General features: G+C 40.3%; 1 protein-coding gene across 7 annotated transcripts in view; it reads left to right on the plus strand.

Moving 5' to 3' along the window:
* LOC114646174 (anoctamin-5-like) overlaps positions 1 to 25,286 on the plus strand; it is a 138,897-nt gene that overhangs the window by 94,292 nt on the left and 19,319 nt on the right. For 6 of the 7 annotated variants that reach the window (XM_051923130.1, XM_028794204.2, XM_051923131.1 and 3 more), the window contains 12 exons: positions 308 to 592; positions 5,594 to 5,707; positions 6,035 to 6,150; positions 6,436 to 6,570; positions 7,363 to 7,468; positions 8,793 to 8,853; positions 9,748 to 9,899; positions 11,930 to 12,010; positions 14,997 to 15,225; positions 22,722 to 22,891; positions 23,058 to 23,155; positions 24,844 to 24,974. In XM_051923130.1, the coding sequence (XP_051779090.1) occupies positions 308 to 592; positions 5,594 to 5,707; positions 6,035 to 6,150; positions 6,436 to 6,570; positions 7,363 to 7,468; positions 8,793 to 8,853; positions 9,748 to 9,899; positions 11,930 to 12,010; positions 14,997 to 15,225; positions 22,722 to 22,891; positions 23,058 to 23,155; positions 24,844 to 24,974 (1,678 nt within the window). Of the gene's footprint in view, positions 1 to 307; positions 593 to 5,593; positions 5,708 to 6,034; positions 6,151 to 6,435; positions 6,571 to 7,362; positions 7,469 to 8,792; positions 8,854 to 9,747; positions 9,900 to 11,929; positions 12,011 to 13,691; positions 13,767 to 14,996; positions 15,226 to 22,721; positions 22,892 to 23,057; positions 23,156 to 24,843; positions 24,975 to 25,286 lie in introns of all 7 variants that reach the window. The other variant, XM_028794203.2, reaches the window with a different exon arrangement.

Genomic DNA, 25,286 nt, shown 5'->3' on the forward strand with positions numbered 1-25,286 from the left:
AGTCATGTCACTGTTACTCTTTTCCTATGTGCAGCATTAATCAACATGCAACACGTTAGCACTCTGTGGCAGCATAATTAGTGAGGAGTATAACTGCTTTACCTCAAAACCTTTGTCTTCCTTTCTTTACATTCATTTTTCAATTTTGCGTTTGAAGGAGCAGGCTAAACTACTCGTTTAAATAACTGCCATTAGAATTATCTAAGTTCTCCCATATTATTAAGTATTGTTTTTTTAATGTCTACACTATATATGTGTGTGTTCTCACTTTTTTACAGTATAGACCTTTGTTTGTTTTCACTTTCAGGAATCAGAAGATGGAAAGACTTACTACTTAAAGATCCATACACCATGGGATGTCCTGGCCACCTACGCCGAAGTGCTCAAGATCAAAGTGCCATTCAAAGAAAATGATATTCCCAGTAAACGTGAGATCCCTGTTGCCTGGCTCTTCAAACCATTCCGACTCTCAGATGAAGTGATGAACCCCGAGCCTGACTACTTCACAGCACCTTTCGAGAAAAATAAATCAGATTTCTTTCTCATCGATAACAAGGAAACACTCTTTCCCCCATCCACCCGCAACAGGATTGTAAGCAGCAAATATTATAATTATCTTTACTTATGTCAGGTAAATATTTGATGATAAATATCAGCAGAGAAGGACTTGTGTTTGGTGCATTATGTGAGTGCATTAGAATTTAAAGGAGTCCTGTTAATATCACAAAATACTTTTAACAAAATATATTGCTATGTAACACCTGCTGTGCACCTTATGGAGTGGATGATCTCTGACCCATAATCCTCCCCTGGATTAAGCAAGTTTCATGTCCAAATGGATGGAAAAATAAAGAAGGGGTTACTATCAAAATACGGTAAACAAATTAGATCTGAAACGTTAAACAATGGAAAATATACAAATCACAAAAAAGGAAAAACTAATGCAAAAAGTTATGCAAATACAAGAAGTCTCACTAAGCAGGGGCATTAGAGTTATTAATATTTTTCCTGGAAATCCTAATTTTTTCTTTTATTTTGAATTTCTTACATTGTGTATCCAGCAGGGTGAGCATGCTCCTTGCCCTTGGAAGAGGTTCTTTAGAGATTGCAGCCTTTACTAAAATCATATATACAGTTAGGTCCATAAATATTTGGACAGAGACAACTTTTTTCAAATTTTGGTTCTGTACATTACCACAATGAATTTTAAATGAAACAACTCAAATGCAGTTGAAGTGCAGACTTTCAGCTTTAATTCAGTGGGGTGAACAAAATGATTGCATAAAAATGTGAGGCAACTAAAGCATTTTTTAACACAATCCCTTCATTTCAGGGGCTCAAAAGTAATTGGACAATTGACTCAAAGGCTATTTCATGGGCAGGTGTGGGCAAGTCCGTCATTATTTCATTATCAATTAAGCAGATAAAAGGCCTGGAGTTGATTTGAGGTGTGGTGCTTGCATGTGGAAGATTTTGCTGTGAACAGACAACATGCGGTCAAAGGAGCTCTCCATGCAGGTGAAAGAAGCCATCCTTAAGCTGCGAAAACAGAAAAAACCCATCTGAGAAATTGCTACAATATTACGAGTGGCAAAATCTACAGTTTGTACATCCTGAGAAAGAAAGCAAGCACTGGTGAACTCAGCAACGCAAAAGGACCTGGACGTCCACAGAAGACAACAGTGGTGGATGATCGCAGAATCATTTCCATGATGAAGAGAAACCCCTTCACAACAGCCAACCAAATGAACAACATTCTCCAGGGGGTAGGCGTATCGATATCCAAGTCTACCATAAAGAGAAGACTGCATGAAAGTAAATACATAGGGTGCACTGCAAGGTGCAAGCCACTCATAAGCCTCAAGAATAGAAAGGCTAGATTGGACTTTGCTAAAGAACATCTAAAAAAGCCAGCACAGTTCTGGAAAAACATTCTTTGGACAGATGAAACCAAGATCAACCTCTACCAGAATGATGACAAGAAAAAAGTATGGAGAAGGCGTGGAACAGCTCATTATCCAAAGCATACCACATCATCTGTAAAACACGGTGGAGGCAGTGTGATGGCTTGGGCGTGCATGGCTGCCAGTGGCACTGAGACACTAATGTTTATTGATGATGTGGCACAGGACAGAAGCAGCCGAATGAATTCTGAGGCGTTCAGAGACATACTGTCTGCTCAAATCCAGCTAAATGCAGTGAAATTGATTGGGCGGCGTTTCATGATACAGATGGACAATGAACCTAAACATACAGCCAAAGCAACCCAGGAGTTTATTAAAGCAAAGAAGTGGAAAATTCTTGAATGGCCAAGTCAGTCACCTGATCTTAACCCAATTGAGCATGCATTTTACTTGTTGAAGACTAAACTTCGGACAGAAAGGCCCACAAACAAACAGCAACTGAAAGCCGCTGCAGTAAAGGCCTGGCAGAGCATTAAAAAGGAGGAAACCCAGCATCTGGTGATGTCCATGAGTTCAAGACTTCAGGCTGTCATTGCCAGCAAAGGGTTTTCAACCAAGTATTATTTTATTTCCAGTTATTACTAGCAATTACTTTTGAGCCACTGAAATGAAGGGATTGTGTTAAAAAAAATGCTTTAGTTGCCTCACATTTATATGCAATCGTTTTGTTCACCGCACTGAATTAAAGCTGAAAGTCTGCACTTCAACTGCATTTGAGTTGTTTCATTTAAAATTCATTGTGGTAATGTCCATCCATCCATTTTCCAACCCGCTGAATCCGAACACAGGGTCACGGGGGTCTGCCGGAGCCAATCCCAGCCAACACAGGGCACAAGGCAGGAACCAATCCTGGGCAGGGTGCCAACCCACCGCAGGACACATACAAACACACCCACACACCAAGCACACACCAGGGCCAATTTAGAATCGCCAATCCAACTAACCAGCATGTCTTTGGACTGTGGGAGGAAACCGGAGCGCCCGGAGAAAACCCACGCAGACACGGGGAGAACATGCAAACTCCACGCAGGGAGGGCCCGGGAAGTGAACCCGGGTCCCCAGGTCTCCCAACTGCGAGGCAGCAGCGCTACCCACTGCGCCACCGTGCCGCCCCTTGTGGTAATGTACAGAACCAAAATTAGAAAAAAGTTGTCTCTGTCCAAATATTTATGGACCTAACTGTATATGATCTATACTAATAAAAGGCAAAGCCCTCACTGACTCACTGACTGACTGACTGACTGACTGACTCACTCATCACTAATTCTCCAACTTCCCGTGTAGGTAGGTTTTTATTCCTCGCATCCCCGTTATACCCTCTGATCTCCCATTTCAATTCAAACGCCTCCAATTTCCACTAAGGCTCTGCTTCGCAATGACAATTAATAAGTCTCAGGGACAGACCCTACAAAAGGTTGGCATTGATTTGAGGCAAGACTGATTTTCACATAGCAAACTGTACGTTGCATGCTCAAGAGTAAGCTCAGCACACAGCTTGGTCATATTACAACCAGAGGGGCAAACTGACAACGTGATATACAAAGAGATCCTTAACAAATAATTATTGATTCATTTTCCCTCAATTTAAAAAGGTTTACTTTTCTTCTTAATAAAATTTTTAAAGCAGTACTTCGCCGCTGCAAAGCGCGGGTATTTTGATATATATCAAAATATATCGCATCATCACGCCTCCCACGTAAGCACGTGAACTGACCCGCTGCCGTTTGCAATGCCATATTCGCGAGATACAAGTTTAATGAGAAGACACTTTTAACTGGCGGGTCTTAGCTAACATTAAATAAACCCGTGGATATCGCAACATCACACAAGAGAGCGGATCACGTGAAGTGACTGAACGCAGCAGGAGTGATCACTTCGATGAATCAAACCTGTTCAAAAAACAAATAACACAATTGATAAGGTACGAACAGAATATGAAACCGATTGTGGATTTGCGTACAGCCACTGAAACTTTGTGACGGCACGAGACTTCAGGTCACGTGTCTGCAAAACAACCTCATTGAGGCAACTATTTTTACTGGCGGTGGCTCAGGGGAGAGAGTTTTTATTCCTTGCAGCCCCGTTATACCCTCTGATCTCCCATTTCAATTCAAACGCCTACAATTTCCACTAAGGCTCTGCTTCGCAATGACAATTAATAATTCTCAGGGACAGACCCTACAAAAAGTTGGCATTGATTTGAGGCAGGACTGCTTTTCACATGGCCAACTGTACGTTGCATGCTCAACAGTAAGCTACCACACAGCTTGGTCATATTACAAGCAGAGGGGCGAACTGACAACGTGGTATACAAAGAGATCCTTAACAAATAATTATTGATACATTTTCCCTCGGTTTAAAAAGGTTTACTTTTCTTCTTAATAAAAATTTTAAAGCAGTACTTCGCCGCTGCAAAGCACGGGTATTTTGATATATATATGTAGATATGTGTAGATATATATATATATATATATATATATATATATATATATATATATATATATATATATCTACATATATATATATATATATATATATATATATATATATATATATATATATACATATCTACATATCTACATATATATATACCGGTATATATGTATATATATATATATATATATATGTAGATATATATATATATGTGTATATATATATGTAGATATGTATATATATATGTAGATATATAAATATATACTGTATATATGTATATATGTCTCTGTGTGTGTATGTACTGTATGTGTGTATATATATGTTGATATGTGTATATATATATATATATGTATATATATGTGGATGTGTATATGTATATATATATGTATATATATGTATATGTAGATATGTGTATATGTAGATATGTATATGTATATTTATGTTTATGTGTGTGTATATTATATATATATAAGACAGCAACACTCATAACAATAACAACACAATTACATTGACAATCATATTACGTTATTTTTAAAATGTTTCCTTTTCTTTTTCATAACCTCTTTAACACACTACTTCTCCGCTGCGAAGCGCGGGTATTTTGCTAGTTTTATATATATATAATATAAAAAATTTTGGGTCGAGAAGGTTCACAATTTCATTCATTTACATTCTTCTGTTACTTAGGGGTTTTAGTTTTGTACAGCTACTGTACTATTACTTTTATATTTCTATTGCACTCTCCAATTCCATTTAAATCTGACCTGGTGTAGAGCTGCAACTTGACCGCACTTGGATCCTTGTCCAGTCTGACATGGGTTTGCTTTGGCATTTTAATGCTCTATCCTGCATGCCGTCTGTCAGACTGGTAGCGCTAAATTGCTTATAAAGGTATCTGCTAAATGAGGAGTAATAATAAGACTACCCCAGAATGGACATGTGCATGGACATATCCTCTAATAAACTAGAATCCCCCAAACCCTGCGTGGTGTCTAGTTCTTTCCTTATCTTAAAAAAAACTAATGCAGCTGCTGAATGTGGATGGACAACATTTGTATTGTCTAGGAATGAGACACCTGCTGTTTTTGTCCCATGAATAAATTTTGTTTTTAATTTCTTGATTAGCTATCATTGTTCTCCTCTTACGAGGAATGGTGTATCATTTTAAAGTGTCTCATCATCTTCATCCCACTTAGGTTTACTACATTTTGTCACGCTGTCCATATGGAACGGAAGATGGAAAAAAGAAGCTGGGAATCAAAAGACTCATTAACAATGGCAGTTATACGGCTTCATATGCCCTACATGATGTACGTACATTGAGTTTAATTGAAGTCATTTGACTACATACATGAAAAAATCAGTGGTGGAATTCTCAGTTAAAATCACCCTCATGAATTTCATAATGTCATATTGTATATGATAACAGAAAAAGCAGACCTCAGTTTATAACAAGATTCATCATGTGTCATCATGGAAGGAACACAGAAATTCCTGCACACAGGAATCAAAAGATTACTTTTTACAAGCACTAAAGATTGTTAGAAGCTTCTCTCAGAAACGCACGCTTTATGTCTATTTAAGTGAGGGTTTGATATGCACTTCATAAGTGGCTATCATGTCTTGTTTTTTTAAAGTGTCGATACTGGAAAAGAGCAAAAGACCCCAACTGTGAAAGTGAACGTTATACCTTATACTGTGAATGGGCACGACTCTCCCGCTTCTACAAGGAGCAGCCGCTGAATCTTATCAGGTATGATATTATTGGCTCAAAGAAAAGAAAATGTCAACTATAAATTAGAAAATGGAAAAAGTCTCCACTCATCTATCTGATCTTTCACTCTACCATTTCAACTTGGCTCAGAGTTTTAAAACATTTGTCACAGAAATGCCATCTCATGCTCATTCCTGACTCTATTCTTCTATGGTGAAAGACTTTCTTACATAAGACATGTAGATACCTGGTGGCCTTTTGGATTTGGAAGCCCATCCACACTTGCTTGTTACTCATGCAAATCTGTTCTGCTTCTCTGCTTAGGAGATACTACGGAGAGAAGATTGGCATCTATTTCGCTTGGCTGGGTTTCTACACAGAAATGCTTTTCTATGCAGCCATTGTTGGCCTCATCTGTTTCATTTATGGAGCACTAACTTTCAGTGATAACGTGTGGAGGTAAGAATGTGGTGAGACTGTTTCCTTTGTTGGACCGGGAGGTGTTGCATTGTAAGATGATAGACAGTATGGGTTCATTAACGTTAAAGGAACGGTAGATGTGAAATGTATTGTACCACAACTCAAGGTGAAAAGGTTAGAGTGACATGAAGATGTGGGAAAAGGTTACAATAGAGTCCAAAGGGATGTAGTGTTTTGGTGTTTGAGGAAGAAGAAAGTTCTGCAAAAGCTGGTAAGACTGGTAGAAAATATATATGAGGTATCAGTAACAACAATGAGCACAGGCCTGTCACAGTCAGAATGTCAATGGAGAGTCAGAGGCTCAGGCTATAAGGGAGTGTGTGTTAAGGGAGAAGACTGTGGACAAGAAGCAAAGATGGAGGAGACTCATTTGACCCCTAGCAAAGGGATACTGACAGGGAGCCAAAAGAAGAGGTGTAGCACTGTTTCATACAGCCGACATATCTGATTTTTAACCACTCCTGTGACACTTTGTGGTTATCTCATCTTTTAGAAAGGGTGGTAGCTGAGATGGATAAATCACTGCTTCTATATCTTAACTGATTTAATTTGCAGATTGATATTAATTTTAGAAATCAAGTGAAAAAGCAATAAATACTGTAAAGAAGAATTGACTGGGGAAAAGCAGATTTACAGTAAGTGTAACAGCTATCATTAGTCACAGATGCAACACTTTCACCTCCAGTTGTGCATCTGGGAACATGAAGTTAGACAATCTTGTTTATTTTTTGGATATGGCTAACACTCATTGGTCATTCTTTGTTTCAATAGTGAAGAAATTTGCAATGATGATATTGGAGGACAGATTGTCATGTGTCCACTATGCGACAAGAAATGCGGTTATTGGAAGCTAAACACTACCTGTGAGTCTTCAAAGGTGAGACTCTGTCAACTTTGACACCTAATAGAGGACAAGGGGGAATTAAGTCCCGAGCATGACCTCTCTGACATCCCACACTTTGGCTTTTTGAGATATCTGAGTGTGATCTTTTCAGATGAAGCCTAGTAGAGTATTATTATGTGTTCCCCTCTTGTCATCTACATGTGAAGGAATATTATGTTAGATCAAATCCACTCTAAATAAAGATTCATTAACCATAATGTTACCATTTTACCTAATAATGATTAATATGGAATACGTAAAGTATGCATTATTTAAAAAAGGCTAAGAACACCAGGACAATATGTCAGCAGATATGCAATTAAAGTGCAAATCAGCTTTCACATAAAGGCTTAAGCATGTAAAACAGAAGTACTACTTATTTTACACCACTGTACTTACACCACTGTACTAAGTAAATTCATGAAAATAATGGATGTGGATGAAACAAAATACAAATAAAAAGCCTCAGCCTAAGCTGTATTTTTTAAATCTGCTGATTGTGTGCCAAAGCAGAAATATAAATATGGTTAAACATTTTTGATGTGCATTCATTTTTGTAAAACTGTAGCATTACATGCTGCTTCTGGTCTGAACATAATGATATTTTGTCTCCTTATTATATGTTGATTTGTTTTTAACAAAATGATGTATTCAGATTCAAGGTTGTGGTGATACACCAGGTGGGAGCCCATACATCTTTTAGATGTGAGAGGAAATCAGAGTACACAAAGGGATCCTGTTCAGGGACGTGAGAAGGTCACACAAACTCAACATAGATTTTGACCAATCTGACATTCCAGTTTTCAGCTCTGAAGTTGTAAAACAGCAGTACTTTCGAACACATCACCATTTTGCCCTAAACTCATGAATAACAAATTCAAATCAACTCTTGATGGACATGTTGGTGTCCCAGATTCAGGTTCTCGCTCTGGTTGTCTAATTTGGTTTTTGTCCCACATTCTAAAAGACTTGCATGTTAGCTTACTTGGTGATTTTAAATTAGCCTTTGAGAGTTTGAATGTGAGTTAGTAGAGAGCAGTGATTGGCTTTCATCTGTCCAGGGTGAGATTCTGCCTTGCACCCTACATTGCCAGGATAAAATCCAGCTCCCCATGAGCCTGAATTGGATTAGGCTGGTTTGTATGTTATAACACAACCTAACCTAACATTCTTATCTATACTCACTTAGTCCAATTCTGAATAATGGAAGAGGAATGTGGGCTATTGTTGTTAGAATTAATTATTACTGCTTCTGTTATTCGTTTTTAAGACAAGTTGAAGGTATGAATCTAACTTTGTTCTTGTATGTTTTTCTCAGCAATCTCATCTGTTTGATAATGTTGGCACCGTGTTTTTTGCCATCTTCATGGGAATTTGGGGTAGGTTTTTTACATAAAGATTTTAACCTTTACTGGTTCTTGAAAATGTATCAATACCTTTTAATGTCATTAGGCATTGGGTTAAGATCAACATGTCATCTGTAGATTATTTAGAAATAATCTAGGCAATGAGTTTAAAAGCTTACAGGATTGTCTGAAAATGGGAAATACGTTACATTGTTTAAACAGTGTCAGGTTAGTATGCCTATTTGATTTCAATTTTGCATGATCGTGTTTCTCATTTTTTATACAGAGCAGGGTGGGTTGATACTTGTAAAATGTCATATACTGTGTGTCCTATACTGTATGTTATGTCATTCCCTTCCAAGCTAATAATTTCTTTCAGCTTTAACTTGTAAGTTAAAAGATACATTACAAAGTATGATCATTAGCACAGAGGTTGGATGGACAAATTTAGAAGTAACAACACATTTTTTTAAGAAAAACAAAGTTCTAGTACTTCAATCTAAATTAGCATTTTTTTCCAAAACTGTTTAGGGATGCCTAAGCTGGTATTAAATGACAAAAAGATGTATAATATTAAGATGTAATCTGAGAGGATCCAGAGCTAGAGCAGTCATTATAAATTCTCACACTTGGTTTTCCACATTTGACCCAGATGGAGTGAGTGCAGGTGTCTGAGTGAGTGTGTCCTGCGATTAACTTGCAATCCAACTAGTCCTAGGTCCAGCCTTGTGCCTGAGGGTGCTGGGATAGGCTTCGGTCTGATGTCTGTTTAAGTGAATTGTGGGATAATGTACAGTTTATCAGCTGAATTGTTATTTCCCACTTTTGCTTCACTAAACGTCTTGCTGTCTATAAGCACACAGTAAGTGAATTTCACTCATTTTAGCACACCTCTCTTTTCTTCTCCCTCACTCTCTGTATTCCCAGTGACTTTGTTTTTGGAGTTTTGGAAGCGGCGGCAGGCTCGTCTTGAGTATGAATGGGATCTAGTTGACTTTGAAGAGGAGCAACAACAACTCCAGCTCAGACCTGAGTATGAAAGCAAGTGTACTAAGCGTAAGACGAACCCTATCACCCAGGTATCTTGTCCAGCTTAATGATTTGTGACCACTTTTGTGGTTCTTGTTATGACTAAAGATTCAAATCAGGATTATGTATTTAACAAAGCACTGCACAATGGCATATATGAAGATACTGAAAGTTATCTTTAAATTGGTCCCATATAAGTGAGTGTGGGTGAGTAGTTGTGTTTCCTATGACAGTCTGATAGGTTGGGTTTCATCCAACACTGAACTATAGTAAATGAAGATGGATCGGTGGATTTTGCTTAAATTACCAGCAAATTTTGATACAAATCTAAAATTATAAATGCAGCAACTTTGTCCAAAAAATAGTCAGTAAACATGAAGCATTTTAACACAAAAATGGATGATCATCTTCATCTCTACCCTTGAAATGTTGATACATTCAACCTTTATATTAGCTTATAACTAAACAAGTTTAAAGCTATAAAAAATATTTGAGCAGTATCATGATCAAAACATCCAGCTGATGAAACATCAATGTAAGCCAAGACAATTACTTCACTGTTGAATGTCTAATTTTTACAATTATTGTTTTATATGTTTGTTCACATTAGTTCAGTGGTTAGTGCTGCCCCCTCATAGCTCCTAGGCCAGATCTTATATGATATGGCCGCTGTGATGTCACAAACTGCGTCATGCACATGCCCTGACACTTATCTTAGCAATTGGATGTCAAAATAGTGCTGATGATGTCACCGGAAAAGACAGTGAAAAGTAGACTAAAACAAATCAGGGAAGAAATGATTTGAATCCTGAGTTTACCTCAGTGTTCTTCTACAGGTGCCCCAATGTTCCTTCCACCACCGAAAGCATCCATGTTAAGGAGATTGCAATGTGAGTAAGCATGAGTGTGTTCTGTGATGATTGGTTTCTACCTTGCACTCCATGTTGCTATGATAGATTCCAATGTCTCACTGTGACCAAAAATCTTTGATGCAACAGGATGCAACGGTAGAAATCTGAAGAGGTAATTGAATATTTAGTGGAAATATCACCAGCACAGGAGATCATGAAATGACAAGTCACTTAGTGCCTTCTGTACAGCATGAAAACTATTGAAGGGGGCCTAGAATTTGAGAACAGACTGGTTGGAGTTTGCAGGGTTGTAGCAAAACTACATAACAGTAGCAAACATTGTTTTTTTTAAAAAGGTTTACTTTTTTATTTTGCTGTATGTGATTATTTTGGAAACTCATAGTTTAATAAACTACTCAAGAACAGAAACTCCAGCCTGCTCCAAGATCTGTAGTTTTAAGATGGGACTTCTTAGTCTACTAAGATCACACAGACAACCTTATGGATGTTATTTTTGTTTTAAGTAACTACCACTGATGATGATGAATAATGAGACTTGAAAATATGTGCAAGCATGTGTGTGCATATACAGTACATATACTGTAAATGAATGCATATCCATAGATACTGCATAAACCTCAAATGATCCCAATTTCAAGTGGGTACACAGATATTTCAGCCTTTAATTTTAGAATTGTGTTTATCTATCTATCTATCTATCTATCTATCTATCTATCTATCTATCTATCTATCTATCTATCTATCTATCTATCTATCTATCTATCTATCTATTTTCTGAAACTTTGATCAGTCTTATTTATAGATAATAATAGAAATGTACAGGAAACACTGGCTCTCTATCTTGGTGTCTATCCAAAGGATGGATGGATGGATGGATGGATGGATGGATGGATGGATGGATGGATGGATGGATCTATCTATCTATCTATCTATCTATCTATCTATCTATCTATCTATCTATCTATCTATCTATCTATCTATCTATCTATCTATCTATCTATCTATCTATCTATCTATCTAGTACTTGCTGTAAATGTAAAAAAGTTTTAACAAATGCATTTTAAGATTGTAAAGATATATTGCACTTGACTGAGAACATCAGAGACACTTTGCTGACCTTAGCTGCTTCTGCCATGGTGTATGCAGTGTGTTACTTCCATCAGAAGAACACAGCCTGAAATAATATGTGGCCTGGTAATTCCTTTTAGGCTGAAGAGTGGGTTTTGGATAGAAGCACTGTTGATTTCTTTGGGAAAATGGTGATATGTTGGGCAACAGTGTTATTTTGGGTAAGATTAGGTGTCTCAAAAATTAGCAAAATCTGTGATCCCTGGAGTACTAACATGACTGAACATTAGCATGTGTAGGTTGTGTGGATTTGTAGATTAACAAAGCTGTGTAAAAGAGAAAAATAACAGAAGTTAAAAGCCAGCAATTAAACAGTAAGAGCCTTGTGTATTAGAAAGGCACTATATAAATAAAATGTACTGTTATTTACATTAAATGTATTATTATTATTATAATAAATATATTGTTGTAGATATTTAGCAATGCATCACATTGCTTGTGAAGATAGATTGTGGTGCCTAGTTAATAATTTAAACCTTCTTGCCTAACCAGCAAGATTCAAATGTAGCCATTTTTTGAATAATGAATATTGTTCTCTCTGACAGAGCTCAACAGGGACTTATCCCAAACCTAATGACTGCCCAGAGCTGCACCACAACAGTAATAATTCAACTTTACATTAAATTTAGGTCTAATTTTATCACTTCTTTTTGCGGTGCAAGTTCTGTTCACTGTTATCTGTAAAGGTTTCACATTGACATGTGAGATTTTTACTTGTTCAGTTTTGTTCTGTGTTACAGATATATGAAATTTGTAAATCCTGGTAGTTTTTTTCACATAACATGCATTGGAAACAAATTTTGCTTCTTTGTTTTAATGATGTGTGCCTGATGCACAATGATGGGGTCTCCCCCTACACCAGAGGTCTCCAACTCCAGTCCTGGAGAGCTACTGTGGCTGCAGGTTTTCACTCAAACCCTTTTCTTAGTGACCAGATTTTGCTGCTAATTAACTCTTTGCCTTAATTTTAATTGATGCACAACTCAAGACCCAGGCCCTTTAATTATTTATTTTTTCCTTGATTAGCAACCAAATAATATTAAGACACAAAGTGTACCAACACATAAACAACAACCTGCGTCCATCACACAATAACAGAAAATAAAGAACGGTGAAGGCCTCAGTAATGTTGATCTGCCCAGGTCCACAAAACATTTTGACAACGCTCTTAAAAAAGAAAATCAACAATTTTGGAAATGTCTGCTATGCAGAATGATCGCCACGGAATTAAATAACGGGTTTAATTAGCAACGAGAATTGGCTTCATATTAAGAAACTGAATGAAGTGAAGTTGGTTGGAGTTTAAGGCCCCAACTTAGTTGGTCGTCTGTTGGCTCACTTCATATTTATGTTTAGGTGCCGCGTAAGAAAAAAAGAATCAATTCAGACTCAAGAGTCTCAAGAAAAGTCAATGAAAATACAGGGAAATAGTTCATTAACAGTAAAAACTGGTCACTAATTAAGGAAAGATTTAGAATGAAAATTTGCAGCCACAGAAGCTCTCCAGGACTGGAGTTGGACTACACTATTCCTCAATATTAAAGTATTCTAATTCACTGCATATTTTCAGTAAAACACCAGAATTACACAAAAATGTAAAGTATGAACAATGTATTGATAAGTGAAGTTCTCACAGCCATTATTCATCACAATAATGTGTCACATTTCTAGCTATGTATGAAAACCTGCAATAAAGAGAAGTGAAATCTCAGGAGAATTTTTTTTAAGAATTGTAATAATCCTTTGATCTTTCACACAGCTTTGAGTTCAGCCATAATGTGTTTGAGTCTACAGTGTTGCATGTTTAAATGTGAATTTGTTGTGTTTTGATTATTGTTTTAGGAAAGTGAGCCTTATATGCCCATTTCAAGCAAGTGTGCACGTTTTTGTCTGTCTGGAGCAACTGTAATATTCTGGGTAAGCACCTTTAGGTCCTTGTCACATCATACTTTTAAGTATAACCCTCTACTCACAAAAGCAGGACTTTGATTAATCAGAGTAAAAAGCTAGAGGGTTCATGAAGGACGTGCATTCAGCACAATAACAAATCCTTATCGGTCCTACTGTTTTTACAAGGGATTGCATGGAGCATCTACCCAGCTTCCCCAAACTGTGCCATCTCTCCCACTTAATGATGATTATAATAATAATGTTGTATTTATATAGTACAGTTCTCAAACCCACGGCTGCTATACACAGCATTAATAAGTGGACAATAAAACACAGAACCAACAGTAAAGTAAAAATAATTTTCTAAAACTGTCATCTGCCACTTTTACTCCCTCAGAGAAGAGTCACTGCTGCTGTTTGCTCTTGACTCCTCACATAGTTAAACCAAAATACACTCAAAAAATGCAAAGTCAGGGGTTGCTTGACTTGGTGCTTCTGGCTGCTTTAAAAATTCCAGTTCTTTTGCATGTTATGTTCATGTCATTTGCATGTGTGCTAAATCTTAAATGAAGGCCAGTCAATTTTGATAACATTTTCAAATTATTGGTGTGCACAGGCCATTTCATTTGTTAAACTATGTAAACTCCAAGGGTGGTACAGTGGAATCCGCCACTGGTCAAATCCCAATCCCTGATGTCACTCGTGTGGAGTTTGCATGGGACTGCTACCATATACTCTGATTTTACTCCCACATCCCCCACATATTGAGGCAGGGCCTGTTAAAGCCCATTGCGCCACTTCTTGTGTAATTTTGGACTATACAAAAATAAATTGTATTGTATTGTATAATATTGTATAATGAAGGCCAAAAAATATGCAGACTGGGTTAATTGGTAATTGCCATTTATCTTTGTATGAGTATTTGCATGAGTGGGTCCTATTAGAGGTGGTTTAGTGTTTTGTGCCCAGAGCTGCTAAAATTGCCTCCATGACTCTGAATTGGGTTATGTGGGTTTGAGCTGGTTATGTTATTGTAAAAACCAAATTAGCTAAGCACTTCTAAAATGATCCAAACCAAAAATTAAATATTTATTAGTGTGAAATAAAGCTAAGAGATCCCTAGCCTGCGATGAGTGTGGGTGATTTGAGAGTCTTCTTTCGATATGTCTGCATGCTAAAGGATTCCTCATGGAATATACAGTATGTAGTACTGCCGTATTCATTGTCATCCCTTACCCCTTTTTATTTCATCTACAGATTGCTCTGATTGTTGCCTGCATCATTGCCGTGATTGTGTATCGCCTTGCTGTTTACGCTGCCTTTGCCAGCATCATGAAGGACAACCCAGCTCAGAATCTGCAGTTGGTTGGATCACTAATCACCCCACAAATGGCAACCTCAGTGACTGCATCTTGCCTCAACTTTGTAATCATCATGATCCTTAACTTCCTGTATGAACGAGTGGCCATCTGGATAACAGATATGGGTAAAAACAAACAAAAAGATCGAAAGCCTCTCAGTGCTATGTTAAACCTAATGAACATTTCAAACTTTTAATTTTACTGGGATTTTTTTTAAACAAAATGATATCCCTGAAAAATGTTGCACAAGTTGCTTAATGCAATTAATGGTTAACATATACTAAAGTTCACAATAAAAAAAAAAAAATACAACCGCATAAATTGAAAGACCCCTAGCCCTGTTGGTATCCCCGTGGAGAAGAGTACAGTATGAGTAAAGAAGTAATTGCAGAACTGGGTCACTGTACATACCACAGCACAACTGGCTCTGTGTCCTGGCGGCTCAAATGACAGCAGCTGACAAGCACATTGGTGGTGGTTATGCACACGCTGACTCTCTATTGGTTGTCAGTGCTCATAGCTCTAAAGTGGGCAGTAAACACATTCAGCTATGCGGACGCAACACTAGAGTTGTCTGCTATAGAACTGTCCTTGAATTAAGCATGTTGGAGAATGTTATGTTGTTATATTAACCTGCTGGGATGATCCTAGATTATACGTGAACATGCAGTCGTCTCAAACATGCGTACTATCACAGCCATGCCAGTCTGTCTGCTGAGTAATAGTCCTTTGCCTGACGAGATGAAAATCTGAAATCAAGTTATAATTCAAGGGAATCTTCCATCTGTAACAGGAGACAAGCTGACCACCTAACCAAGTGAATGTTGTCTACTAAATATCTCTGTGTTCAGGTGTTATCAAAGAAGATGACACACATTTGATTAGTCCACATTTGCTTGTCCAAACTGTTACTAGATATTTGGCTGACTTTATTCAATATTGCTTAATAAGCTCAGAATACATTACAACTCCTCACTGACATTTTCTATTCAGTAGTTGGAGCACGGGTAGGTTAAATGAGTTACTCAACAACTTTATGGTTTAAAGTTCCTGGCCTATGGCACTATGACACACTGCCTTCCAGTTCCCATGCTACCTGCCATGTTAGTTTTGAGACTTACAAACTTGTTTTGGCTTTTTCTGCTGAGACAATTAGTGTGCCCTCCTGAATTCATACGTCTTTCCAGCTTTTCAAGTTCCATTGCCTGGTCTAGAAAATCAGTGACTCTCACCATTTTTCTGTCACATTCTGTTGCCCACCAGAAATACTATAATCCTTAAGAATGTGTTTGTGTGTCTGCTCAAGACCAGTCTTCCTCCCAGTTATGCCTTTTCCTTGCAAAACGTCATGATAAGCCCGAAGAGAACATTTGGAATCTGTGGGAGTAGCGTCATGCTCCAGCTTGTCTCCTGTTTCCGTTATTTGAAGGCCAAGCCTTGCCTTATGACATCCCATATGCAAAGGCCAGCACTTTGAACTTGATCTCACTTCCTACAATTCACTTTGTGACAAGTCTTGAGTTCTTTGTCCTTGAATTTACTCAGCTTTGATTCTGAAAAAATCCTTTTCATTCACTTGTTATCTGTGACCCGTAGTCTGACTGAGCCGCATACTGGAAATAATATCATGTCAGTGTAGTGAAACAAAGCTGTGCTATTTTGAGGTAAACTAAAACAGCAGCATGACCTCAAATTCACATTTTAGAATCACACTCAGGCTTCTGTGTCATACCTTGGATAGCGCTTTGAGTACTGACAAAAGTGCTATATAAATGTAATGAATTATTATTATTATATAATTATTGATGATACTGTATATAAGTCAAGTCTTGAAACCCGAGGAATTGATAAGAAAATCAGACCCAGACTAATACACCCGTTCAAAAATCTTCTTGTCTCCTTCAATCTCACATCAGTTACTCAGACACATCAAATTTTGTTGCAGCAGCGCAGTTACCAATTTCTTTCGCCACTTCAATGGCTTTTAATGTAAAACCAGCTTTATATTTTCTTCTGATCGAACACTCCATCGTAGATAAGGGATGCTCTTATGATAAAGGTGTATGAGGGTGTGAGATGCAAAAAACACAAAACAGTGCAAACGTCACTTCAGAATAGTTCAGGTATTACCATGTGGTCACGTAGGCACAATAGGCACAATAGAGAGTGAGCGAGAGAGAGAGAGAAGTTAGTAGCATGCGCTGATACAGCACATTGCTGCACTCACATAGAAAAAAAAGGCAGTGCACTCCATGGTTACTTTCTCGGGTAGGCGTTAGCATTTCATAATGTCTTGGACCAATAGCATGAGTTTTCCGCATTTGACTTATACGACCGACATTATAAAATACCAGAAATTATACGATAAAATCAAGCCCTGACTTATCCGCGGGAGAACTTATCCTCAAGTATATACGGTACTAATTTGCTTGTTAACATTAGAAGAGATGGTCTGTGATAAGCATGCAAGTCCCCTTTAAAATTAGATAGCAATAATCATGCTAATGAGATATAAAAGTTCTCATTATGACATGGTCTACATATAGGACTAAAATTTTAAGACACATTAATATAAGAGCTCTGATACTGCTAGTAATAGAGATAATGACAAAATCCGACTAGCATTACAAATCATAACACACCAAGTGGAAACTAAGAAAAGCAATGGGGGGGGGGCGACACAGGCTTTACTGACTATAAAACATTGTGTGAACCCATTTGATGTTCCATTTTCAAAGCTGTATGGAGCATGGTGATTTATAGTTGTAGTCTGACAGGCCCACAACCTTAGGCTTCACTCCTGGCCTGCTCACAGTCTCTGTGCATTTTGCAGTTTCTTCCTGTGCCTACTTAGGTTTTGTCTGTGTGATCCGGTTTCTTTCAATAATACAAACATATGTTTTAATCTAAATGGCTAAGTGGCCACTCCAAATTGGTCCAGTGTGGCATTAGGTGCCCCTCCTCGAACCGCCACCTTATCGTGGTGGAGAGGTTTGCATGTCCCAATGATCCTAGGAGCTCTGTTGTCTGGGGCTTTATGCCCCTGGTAGGGCCACCCAAGGCAAACTGGTCCTAGGTGAGGGATGAGACAAAGTGCGGTTCAACAAAACTTCCATGATGAATAAAAAATTTGGACAGCGTTTTCCCTCGCCCGGACGCGAGTCACCGGGGCCCCCCTCTGGAGCCAGGCCTGGAGGTGGGGCTCGATGGCGAGCGCCTGGTGGTCAGGCTTACACCCATGGGGCTCGGCCGGGCACAGCCTGAAGAGGCAACGTGGGTCCCCCTTCCCATGGGCTCACCATCTATGGGAGGGGCCAAGGAGGTCGGGTGCAGTGTGAGTTGGGTGATGGCCAAAGGCGGGGACCTTGGCGGTCCAATCCTCGGCTACAGAAGCTGGCTCTTGGGACGTGGAATGCCACCTCTCTGAAGGGGAAGGAGCCTGAGCTAGTGCGCGAGGTTGAGAGGTTCCGGCTAGATATAGTCGGGCTCACCTCGATGCACAGCTTGGACTCTGGAACCAATCTCCTTGAGAGGGGCTGGACTCTCTACCACTCTGGAGTTGCCCCCGGTGAGAGGCGCCGAGCGGGTGTGGGCATACTTATTGCCCCCCGACTTGGAGCCTGTACATTGGGGTTTACCCCGGTGGACGAGAGGGTAGCCTCCCTCCGCCTTCGGGTGGGGGGACGGGTCCTAACTGTTGTTTATGCGTATGCACCGAATAGCAGTTCGGAGTACCCACCCTTTTTGGAGTCCCTGGAGGGGGTGCTGGAGGGCATACCTTCTGGGGACTCCCTCGTACTGCTGGGAGACGTCAATGCTCACGTGGGCAATGACAGTGAGACCTGGAAGGGCGAGATTGGGAAGAATGGCTCCCCCGATCTGAACCCGAGTGGGGTTTTGTTATTGGACTTCTGTGCGCGTCACGGATTGTCCATAACAAACACCATGTTCAAGCATAGGGGTGTTCATATGTGCACTTGGCACCAGGACACCCTAGGCCTCAGTTCGATGATCGACTTTGTGGTCATGTCGTCGGACTTGCGGCCACATGTCTTGGACACTCGGGTGAAGAGAGGGGCGGAGCTGTCAACTGATCACCACCTGGTGGTGAGTTGGCTCTGATGGTGGGGAGGATGCCAGCCAGGCCTGGTAGGCCCAAACGTGTTGTGAGGGTCTGCTGGGAACGTCTGGCAGAGCCCCCTGTCAGAAGTAGCTTCAACTCCCACTTCCGGCAGAACTTCGACCATGTCCCGAGGGAGGTGGGGGACATTGAGTCCGAATGGGCCATGTTCCGTGGCTCTATTGTTGAGGCGGCTGACCGGAGCTGTGGCCATAAGGTAGTCGGTGCCTGTCGTGGCGGAAATCCCCGAACCCATTGGTGGACACCAGCGGTGAGGGATGCTGTCAAGCTGAAGAAGGAGTCCTACCAGTCCCTTTTGTCCTGTGGGACTCTGGAGGCAGCTGATAGGTACCGGCAGGCCAAGCGGAATGCGGCTTCGGTGGTTGCTGAGGCAAAAACTCGAGCATGGGAGGAGTTTGGGGAGGCCTCCTCAATCTCACTAACATGCCTTCCAATGAGGAAGCAGAGCCTGGGGACTCGGAGGTGGGCTCCCCCATCTCTGGGACTGAGGTCACCGAGGTGGTCAAAAAACTCCTTGGTGGCAGGGCCCCGGGGGTGGATGAGATACGTCCGGAGTCCCTAAAGGCTCTGGATGTTGTAGGGCTGTCTTGGTTGACACGTCTCTGCAACATCGCATGGACATCAGGGTCAGTGCCTCTGGATTGGCAGACTGGGGTGGTGGTCCCCCTCTTTAAGAAGGGGGACCGGAGGGTGTGTTCCAACTACAGAGGGATCACACTCCTCAGCCTCCCTGAAAAAGTCTATTCGGGGGTTCTGGAGAGGAGGGTCCGTCGGATAGTCGAACCTCGGATTCAGGAGGAACAGTGTAGTTTTCGTCCTGGTCGCGGAACAGTGGACCAGCTCTACACCCTTAGCAGGGTCCTGGAGGGTGCATGGGAGTTCGCCCAACCAGTCTACATGTGTTATGTGGACTTGTAAAAGGCGTTCGACCGTGTCCCTCTGGGAATCCTGTGGGGGGTGCTTCAAGAGTATGGGGTACCAGACCCCCTGATAAGAGCTGTTTGGTCCCTGTACGATCGGTGTCAGAGCTTGGTCCGCATTGCCGGCAGTAAGTCGAACCCGTTTCCAGTGAGAGTTGGACTCGGCCAGGGCTGCCCTTTGTCACCGATTCTGTTCATAACTGTTATGGACAGAATTTCCAGGCACAGCCAAGGTGTTGAGGGGGTCCAGCTTGGTGGACTCAGGATTGTGTCACTGCTTTTTGCAGATGATGTTATCCTGTTTGCGTCATCAGGCTGTGCTCTTCAGCTCTCTCTGGATCGGTTCGCAGCTGAGTGTGAGGCGGCTGGGATGGGAATCAGCACCTCCAAATCCGAGACCATGGTCCTCAGCCGGAAAAGGGTGGAGTGCCCTCTCAAGGTTGGGATCGAGATCATGCCCCAAGTGGAGGTAACAAGTATCTCGGGGTCTTGTTCACAAGTGAGGGAAGAATGGAGCGTGAGATCGACAGGCGGATCGGTGTGGCGTCCGCAGTGATGCGGGCTCTGCATCGGTCTGTCATGGTGAAAAAGGAGCTGAGCCGTAAGGCAAAGCTCTCAATTTACCAGTGGATCTATGTTCCTACCCTCACATATGGTCATGAGCTATGGGTAGTGACTGAGAGAACGAGATCGCGAATACAAACGGCTGAAATGAGTTTTCTTCGCAGGGTGTCTGGGCTCTCCCTTAAAGATAGGGTGAGAAGCTCAGTCATCCGGGAGGGGCTCAGAGTAGAGCCGCTGCTCCTCCGCATCGAGAGGAATCAGATGAGGTGGCTCGGGCATCTGATCAGGATGCCTCCTGGATGCCTCCCTGGTGAAGTGTTCCGGGCAAGTCCAACTGGGAGGAGGCCCCGGGGAAGACCCAGGACACACTGGAGGGACTATGTCTCCTGGCTGGCCTGGGAACGCCTCGGGATTCTCCCAGAAGAGCTAGAAGAAGTGGCCGGGGAGAGGGAAGTCTGGGCATCTCTGCTCAAGCTGCTGCCCCTGCGACCCGACCTCAGATAAGCGGAAGAGGATGGATGGATGGATGGCGTTAGGTGTGAGTGTATTCTACCATGGTCCGGTGTCTCCATTCAGGAGTGGTTGACTTATGAATTGAGGCTTCACTTCTAAATCAGAACATTGTTAACTCACATTGCATGTTGTTAAAGAACAAATTCTCTTTGCCACTGTGGTTCATTACCTGTTGTTAAAAGGAGCTTCTTCAAAAACTGGGGATTGCTGCTGAAGTGCATGAATGCTTCCATGTCCTTGTACCAGACCTTGGCTTCCCTCACCAGTAGAAATATGCAAGTGTAACAGACTAATAACTTTAAACTGGCCAAGTGTAAGACATTTGACTTGCAATAGATGAGCATCCAGTCTGGGACTGGTTTCAGCCTTTGTAATAAAATTGGTTTTAAATTGTCTAGCCCCATCTCAAAAATCAATGAGTGCATTCAGATGCAGGAAACATTTTATTTTGTGTTTTTTTGTAAGAAGAATATTTCACATTTTCCAATGCAATAGATGTGCACAGGTCAAAGCTTCTGTCTTGCAGAGTCAGACCATCTGGCTTTTCCCACATATACCAAAATATTTGTGTGTGTGAGGTTAAGTGATATTTCTAAATTGGCCCCCAGTATCTACTGTATACAAAAGGACAAAGGTCCAAGTCTTTAGAGTCCTGGTGCTTCCTGTGTTGCTATATGGTTGTGAGACATGGACGCTATCCAGTGACCTGAGGCGAAGACTGGACTCCTTTGGTACTGTGTCTGTCTGGAAAATCCTTGGGTACTGTTGGTTTGACTTTGTGTTGAATGAGCAGTTGCTCATAGAGCCCCGAATGAGGCACATTACCTGCATTGTGAGAGGGAGCGTCAGTTACGGCACTACGGCCATGTGGCGCGTTTCCCCGAGCGTGATCCAGCTCGAAAGAACCTCATTGTTGGGGACCCAAGTGGCTGGACCAGGCCAAGGGGTCGCCCAAGTAACACCTGGCTGCGGCAGATAGAGGGTCATTTCTGGAGGGTGGGACTGGACCTTGTGTGTCTGACTGGGGGGGGTTGCAAACCGGGATCCCTAGTTGTTTCGTCGTGTAGTGGGTGCCGCAACGCACTGTACCAGTGCATTCTCCCCAACTTGACTTGACTTGACATGCCCCCAATGTGAGTGTGAGTAGGCCCTAAAATGGGCTGGCACTCTGTCTAGCGTTAGCCCTTGTCTTGTGCCCAGTGTTGCAGCAACGGGATGTGGTACCTTGCTACTTTCAATTGGATTAGAAAAGTTTGAGAATAACTTATTAATTAATCTGCTTTTGAATTAATGTATTTTTCCTTAGTTATAATACATTAAGTGAAGTCTATTATGTTATTCATATTAATTTTGTTTTGTTTGCTGATCCGTCTATTTTGTAAATATTCTGCATTAATTACAACATGGTTCCAAATACATTGCTCAGAAAGAACAACAAAGTAATGGAAACAGACTTGACAATTCTTGCTTTTTATATTCCCAGAAATTCCCAAGACTCATCTCGAATATGAAAACAGACTTACGATGAAGATGTTCCTTTTCCAGTTTGTCAACTACTACTCTTCTTGCTTCTATGTGGCTTTTTTCAAGGGAAAATTTGTGGGTTATCCAGGAGATTACACTTACATGTTTGGACGTTGGAGAAACGAAGAGGTGAGGGATAGCTAGCTACCTTTTGCTGTCACAGGGAGACGGCCTTGGTAGATATTCTATACCTATGCAGAGAATTTCAGAGTCTGTTTCCCCCTACATTTGCTGGGCATTACACTCATTGTTCAGATCACACAGTCTCTCTCTCTTGTGCGTCTTTTCCATTCAGTGTGACCCTGGTGGCTGCCTTATCGAACTGTCCACTCAGCTGCTCATTGTCATGGCAGGCAAGCAAATCTGGGGCAACATCCAGGAGGCTCTTGTGCCGTAAGTACCTCCAAAAACTCTTTTGTCTCTTTCATCATCCGTGCTTAAACAATGCCATTGCATTCTGTTGTCACAACACTCTGCAATTAGAAATTCACTTGTGTTTTGGTGGATTTCATTTTTATTTTATTTTTATGTAGAATTAATAATTATTTTTGAACTTAGATGTATGTTATTGTTATTCAGATAAACACAATTGCTTTGTTATTTTGTCTCTTTTCTTGTGAGTGCTGTTGTATTGTGTGATGTTTTGCAAGGGTGCTGCCATATTCTATATAACAGTGATTGGCATTTCTAGCAACAGTTTGCTGAGGGGCCAGGAGGGCAGAGTGCGGGTGTCAATATGTTACTTAGAAAAATGTAAACTAATAAAAACCAACAATGTAGAGAATCACAAGAGAAAAGGGGTTTTGATCGTGAATTGTTTCTGATTTCTGATTATGGGTTGTATTTTTATTTTCACTGCTTGCTTCTTCTCCATGCAGTAATTCAAGCTATGACTGACCATTCTTTTATCACCTTCTCTATCTTTCACTGCCCTTAGATTAATGAACCTAACGCCTTGTGGTTAGCCCATTTCTTTTAGAGAAAGCAGTTCTTTAGGGTGGCGTGATAGTGCAGTGGTTAGTTCTTACACCTCACAGATCTTGCATCCTCTGCTAGAATTCTGCATTTATTCTTTGTCTGGATGCAGTCCGCACATGAGTTTGTTTTTCCTATCAGTTTTTCACTCTGTTTTTCCTTCCATAACCTGTAATCGTGCAGGTTAGATTAACTGACAGTATTAAGTTTAACCCTGCAGTGATTTACAAGTAAATAAGAAACGTATTAATACATGTAGCTGCGTTTTCCCAAAATTACCAAAGTTCAGCAGCTTTAGCATAAAAAATGGGATTCAACAAAAGCCTGACGTGCTGAAATGATTCCACAGACAAAACATCTTCATTTTTAAAAGGTTTAGTTAAAATTCAAAGTAAAACAGTTCACACACAAAAAACAAAATTAAAATAGCAAAAAAATAGAAAAGTTCTTGTTAAGAAAAGTTCTGTTCAAAGCTTAAATCATGTTATATTTCAAATCGTTACAAATCACTTCAAAACATTTCTCAACCATTTCAAACTGTCAGAAAACTGTATGCCTATCCCATTTCTAAGCTGAAAATGGGTCTTTTAAGTCCCTGTGAACTGGGACCAGTTCTAAATATCAACTGACACAATTAACACACTGTATCTTAGTTATAGCTAGAAAGTTCTACCTCTTACTAACTTACAGGTGGAAAAGACTATACCATTGTCTATGACTGAAAAAAATGTATATACTATTCAAATTAAGTAAATGCTAATATAACTCAAAGCTTTAACTTTCTAAGATTGGCTCTTACAATACACAATAAAGAAATAAACATTTAAATCAAACACATCAATGGAGTTTCATGAACCGAATCAGCAAATATTGATCTTCTCCTGGATCATGACTGAAAATCTGGATCTCTGTAAGTCTTAAGACATTGTTCTGGCACACTTTAAAAAAAGAATTTAGCATACACTTTTCATTAAAATGAAAGCTCAATGAATGTCTGGATTTTTACTGTGGAGTTGACAAACCACAGTATTTTCTAGGATCTTCAGCCAACAGCACAGTCTGCCTTGTAGAGCTTGAATGATTTTTGCCTCTTATTTCTCTGGCAGGTGGTTGTGGAATTGGTGGGGAAGCCGCAAAGCACGCAGTCACCCTGAAAGCTTGTATAGCCGCTGGGAACAAGACCATGACCTGCAGTGTATGGGACAGCTTGGCCTCTTTTATGAGTATCTTGAAATGGGTAAGGAAAGTTGGAGGGACTTTAACAAAGGGTCTCCACAAAGAACGACTGTGAAATGTTTTAGGCTGAATATTTTTGTAATAATAAAACTGATTGCTTCCTTAGATTACCTGATTATTGTATATTTACTAAGTTATTGATAATTAAACCGTTTTTAGGTTTTTATAGAACTGCTTGAGATTACAGACTGAAGAAAATGATAGCCTGTGTTAAATTTACATGAAATTATAACCTCATGTCCCTTTTTACTTGAACTTATGGCTATTTTAAAAAAAAATAGATAAGACACATTGATGGAAAAAATAAATGAGG

Source organism: Erpetoichthys calabaricus, chromosome 2 (assembly GCF_900747795.2).
Source record: "Erpetoichthys calabaricus chromosome 2, fErpCal1.3, whole genome shotgun sequence".
Lineage (NCBI taxonomy): Eukaryota > Metazoa > Chordata > Cladistia > Polypteriformes > Polypteridae > Erpetoichthys > Erpetoichthys calabaricus.